General features: G+C 57.7%; 1 protein-coding gene across 1 annotated transcript; it reads right to left on the bottom strand.

The window, feature by feature from the left end:
• Positions 1-1168: 1168 nt before the first annotated feature.
• On the bottom strand, positions 1169-5040 carry LOC119097013 (MFS-type transporter SLC18B1). The gene has a single exon (XM_037220024.1). It carries the CDS (start codon positions 5009-5011, stop codon positions 3569-3571), a length of 1443 nt encoding a protein of 480 aa, XP_037075919.1. The 5' UTR covers positions 5012-5040; the 3' UTR covers positions 1169-3568.
• Positions 5041-5407: the final 367 nt, after the last annotated feature.

The raw sequence follows: 5407 nt of genomic DNA on the forward strand, positions 1-5407 counted from the left end.
TGCGCCCCGAGTGTTCTACTCTCCGCTCCGGAGAGAGGGGCTCTCTGCTACTAAGAGGAGAGAGAGAGAGAGAGGGGGGGGGGCTCTCCGCGGAAATGAGGGGCTGAAAAGTGTTGGCTAGTGTTGAAAAGATTGAGTCGAAACGAGTTCAAAATAAACAAAGCCATCCCAATTTTACCTGAGAACGCTTATAATTGCCATTATTTATTATCCTTATTATTTTGCAAAATCGACTGGTGAAACAAATTATCAAAATATTTGAACCTATGTGGCCGCAATCTCCGAACCACAGACAGCGGTTGCCTGGGTTGCAGTTTCTGTAAAACCGAGCGGTGTTGGCCACAGCAGTTAGCACCAGGCGGCGGGCGCCGTGCGCGCGAGAGCGATCACCGTGGAATATTACTTCCGAATGCTTTAAAAAACTAATTCATATCGTTTGAAAATTAGGCTGGGCGTATCTGGGCAGACGGGCTGGAGATTGCAACGCCTTTTGTCGGGTTTTTGCTAACATTTGCCAGCGTGCATGCTCAAAACTACATTACATAATTTGTTTCACTAATCAATTCTAACGGAACGTTGAACACTTTCAGACCAGCGTGGCTTGGCCATGTTAATATAGATTGTTGATCCATTGTGATCTACATTCGCGGAGTCCATAATGTATCTGTAGTCAGAAAAGAAGACTGACAAAGCTTCTGAGTTCTGTCGGTTTAGGAAGGGATCATTGTAATCGTTTGCAATCTGCTGGATCGTTGTAAAATGAAGAGCGACGGCAATTTATTTCATGTAGTTGCGTAAGGTATGATTTCTTCAGTTGATTGACTGTAAAATTCAGGCAGTATTGATCTCGCAGTGTCTGCCGGCTTTTATTCCAGTTGTAGGAGGTAAAAATGGGAATATCGAAGAAAAATATGATCTCATTAGCAAATGGGTCATATTCTGCGATCTTTATTTGAGGGAGCCGTTACCATCAGAGGGCTCCTTACCAGCCCTGTGCCCCTCCCTTGCCAGGGCTCTGGCTGGGTACCTGTACTCCGGTGCGTCGAGTGTGGAAGACTCGACCGAAGAAGAGGACTAGAAGACTGAAGAAGACTGCCAAACAACTCATAAACCACCAAACTGTGTGCCGTTCATACTAGCGTTAAACCGGGATGCCTGAGGGCATGTATTGCACAATCGGACAGCGTGTTAATCAAAGGCACAAACGCGGCGCAGACGCACCGAGCGCCGGACTCTTCCGCTAATATGCAGAAAAGTGGGGAGGAGCCGACGATGCTACCGGTGCGTAAAGATGTAAAAGGCTTGGTGTCTTCCCTCAAGCGTCGGCTTTTCGATTCCACGTGAAACAAGTGATGCTGTCGGCATAGTTGGCCACATTTGGACCTGTGAGTTTTGCGCTGTGGTTATATGCTGTCCATCAGTTCATATGGTGTGCACGTGCACGTGTTTCCTTGCCAGTGACTGGACTGTTCTTTTGCTATGATCCCTGTATGTTTAATTTATCACGATGTGCCTAAGTAAGAAAAACATGTGGATTTTATGGCAAATACGTTGTCATCAATGCCGTGCATAAGCAATGACTGCATAAGTTTTTGAAGTAAAGGCAAGAACGGGTGCAAGTTTTTTTTTGCCGCGTAGCACTCGTACATAACTACTGGTAGCAGAAACAATGTCTAGGCGCTCTTGTCTCGGCATTTTGCGAAACAAAGAGAACCGGTCCAGTATTACAGAACGAGACTTGACTGAGGGCTATTTTGATTCAATTTGTTCATGCCCAGCTACGCACAGACATAATGTTAAATCTCCTCAAATGTTGGGAGCCAGGCCCGTGATGCCATTCACTGCGTGTGTGTTATCATTTTGGGTTCTCAGGCACGGATTCTGAGGCTTTAGAATCCATTTCCGGAATTCCAAGGTCTTCAATTTATTCCCGCCCAATCACCGGAATTCGAGTACACTTTTGCCTACCACTATTCGACAGTGGACGAGCCACATCAGGTGTGTGATGCTGCTGTGCCTCCAAGACGTTCATAAACGCCGGCTTATAAGCTCGTTGGGTGGTTTTGTCGCTCGATTTCCAGAGGTTTCTACAGGTCTATGACACTTTGGAGCGGTATTACTTCATGTGGCAAGCACCGTTAACGCAATAAAAAACGGTATGCATCGTGAAGGACGTATTAGAAATGTGACGTGTCTCACACGTGAACAGCGTTTGACGGTGTTGCTCCTAAGGCATGTGGGTATTGCCTGGATCTTGTTCAATCGTAGCATTGTCAATTGAGGGCTGTTCCTAAGGCGCATGTTTTGTGCCTCGACCACTTTATGTAGCAGCGTATCCAGCATCCATGCCCAATCCTACTAGCAGCACGCGTCTATACGAAAAACATATCTGAGTAATCACATAGATCACCAAGCCACAAAAATCATAAATTGCAACGAAAGACAACTTCACTCGGGCACCGTTACTAGACCTTGATACTCATGCGTCTTTTTCAGTGTCGAACGTCTTCAGGGAGTATGACATCAGCAACAGGGCGTGGCCTCACGGACGGCAAAGGCGTCTGCTTTCTTTCCGCTTGCACGGAAAGAAAGCAGACAAAACTGCGCCTGTGTCCACGCCCAGCCTCCATTCGTCGGAAGATTAGCCGCCACCACGCATGACATTAACAATGTCTTGTGATTGCAGTCATCGCACATTAGGCGGCTCAGCCATCATGCGTTAGGTTCAGGCAGTGATCCTTTGGCGCCCGTTGACGCCCAGCGCTGCGATCGAGCCGTCCTCGTCCGTCTTCACCTGACGGTTAGTCGGTGCTCGGGACCGGAACACCGCGAGAGCACGCCAGTTGCACGGCCCCGCGAACACGCTGACACACAGCACCCAGGTCTGGTCCCCGAGGTCACTCCGTCGGCGTCTCACACAGCACCCAGGCCTGGTCCCCGCGGTCACTCCGTCGGCGTCTCACACAGCACCCAGACCTGGTCCCCGCGGTCATTCCGTCGGCGTCTCACACAGCACCCAGACCTGGTCCCCGCGGTCGCTCCGTCGGCGTCTCACACAGCACTCAGGCCTGGTCCCCGCGGTCATTCCGTCGGCGTCTCACACAGCACCCAGACCTGGTCCCCGCGGTCATTCCGTCGGCGTCTCACACAGCACCCAGACCTGGTCCCCGCGGTCATTCCGTCGGCGTCTCACACAGCACCCAGACCTGGTCCCCGCGGTCACTCCGTCGGCGTCTCACACAGCACTCAGGCCTGGTCCCCGCGGTCGCTCCGTCGGCGTCTCACACAGCACCCAGACCTGGTCCCCGCGGTCATTCCGTCGGCGTCTCACACAGCACCCAGACCTGGTCCCCGAGGTCACTCCGTCGGCGTCTCACACAGCACTCAGGCCTGGTCCCCGCGGTCGCTCCGTCGGCGTCTCACACAGCACTCAGGCCTGGTCCTCGAGGTCACTCCGTCGGCGTCTCACACAGCACCCAGACCTGGTCCCCGCGGTCGCTCCACCGGCGTCTCACACAGCACCCAGACCTGGTCCCCGCGGTCGCTCCGTCGGCGTCTCACACAGCACTCAGGTCTGGTCCCCGCGGTCACTCCACCGGCGCCGTACGACCCGGGCGGCCTGCGCGGCGCTGGTGACGCCGACCAGCGACGCTAGCGTCGCCAAGCAGCCAACCATGAAGGTGAAGTTCCGCGCGTCGATGATGGCGCCAGCGGTCACGGGCCCGAGCACGTTGCCCACCGACGCGACCGTGCCAAAGACGCTGCACGTGAACGCCTGCGTCGTGACGTCGGCCGGCAGTCCCTGGCGCACCGCCGTCGCGATCATGCGGTTGAGCACGGGCACGTACGCGCCGCCCTGGAAGATCTCCTTGATGGTGAGGCCGAGGCCGAGCAGCCACCAGGAGGGCGTCAGACCGAGCCCTGGCAGTGGCGGGATCAGCGCCAGACCCAGCGCCGTGGCGAACAGGCAGCCGGCGATCATGACGTACGTGTTGTGCAGCCGGTCGGCCAGCCGGCCCCAGACCAGGCTGGAGAGCGCATAGGCGCCGGTCGCCACCAGGAAGTAGAGTCCGATCTGCGCCGGGGTCGTGCCGATCGCGTCGCTGGCGTAGCGCGCGATGCTCGAGTCGATGGCGGTCCAGGTGGCCGCCGCGGTGAACACGATCGCGCAGCACAGCCAGCTCTCGCCGGCCGAGGCGAACGTGCGCAGCATGGCCCAGAAGTCGCCGGAGGACCGGCGCGGCACGGCCACCTCGGGCAGGTAGAGGACGCTGAGCACCACAAGGGCCAGGATGAAGCAGCCCTGCGAGAAGAACGGCAGCCCGAAGCCTCCGAGGCTGTACAGGCCGGCGCCGATGGCGGCGCCCAACGAGAGCCCGATGGCGTTCATTGTCTCCATCACGGCCACAGCCGTCGACGTGTTCTCCGCGAACTGGTTGGCGGCCATGGTGAGCGCCGTAGTAATGACGGCCGCCGTGCCGATCGCCTCGAACACGCGCACTGTGTAGCAGGCTGCGATGAAGGTCGTCGCGCTCTCCAGCCGGAAAAGCAGCCCAAACACGATGTTTGAGACGGCCGTCATGCTCATGCCGATGCAGTAGAGCCGATTGATGCCGACGCGCGGCACCAGCCTCCCGATCACCGGGTACGTCACCAGCTGCGTGAAGGAGAAGATGCTGAACACGCCGCTGGTGAGCGTCTGCGAGATGCCACGTCGCTGCGCCTCCAGCGGGAAGAACGGGATCATCATGGCCAGGCACGAGCCGGCCAGCAGGCTGCCCATGGAGAACACGAGCATGAGCAGCTTCTGGCGCCATGAGTAAGTGCGCTTCGCGGCGCCGCTCGCCGCCGGCGCGTCGCCGAACGTCTGGTAACCGAGCCCCGCCAGGCTGCCGCCATTTTCTCCGCCGGCGCCGGTGTCGCTGCCGCTGTTCCAGCTGCCCAGGCCGTCACCAGAGTGGACCAGACTGGTGAGCAGATCAGGCCCGTCGGCCGCGCTCGTCTTGCCCATGGCTGGCACCACCGCTGCCGCGCGCGGCGCGTAACGAGCCGCCCAGCCGCGTAACCCCCTCCCTCACCGGCCGCTGCCGAGCCACTGGCTCAGCCGCGGTCGCAGCAGGCGCCGGCGGGCGGCGGCCATCGGCCATCAGGCCCGCACTCAGCGCGGTGGGCGGCGCCGCATGGGCGGCACACCGGGGAGAGGAGCCAACTTTGTAAATTGAGCCTGACGTCTGGAGGTGACGCGTGGGAAGGAATGCGCGAAAACCCTTCTCGATTCGCCATTGCACTTTTTGTCTTGGCGGGCGCCTGGCGCGGGCCCGAACGGGGACGGCGGGCGCCTCTCACCCATCGGGTTCTCTGCCTCAGCTGGTGCACTCCCACTCGTCGGGGTTCTCAAGGTAGACGG

Source organism: Pollicipes pollicipes, unplaced genomic scaffold, assembly GCF_011947565.3.
Source record: "Pollicipes pollicipes isolate AB1234 unplaced genomic scaffold, Ppol_2.1 Scaffold_4295;HRSCAF=5057_pilon_pilon_pilon, whole genome shotgun sequence".
NCBI classification, from domain to species: domain Eukaryota; kingdom Metazoa; phylum Arthropoda; class Thecostraca; order Pollicipedomorpha; family Pollicipedidae; genus Pollicipes; species Pollicipes pollicipes.

Bases quoted from the DNA above. Each gene is read 5' to 3' on its own strand.
- LOC119097013 (XM_037220024.1), bottom strand. From the start codon at position 5,011: ATGGGCAAGACGAGCGCGGCCGACGGGCCTGATCTGCTCACCAGTCTG.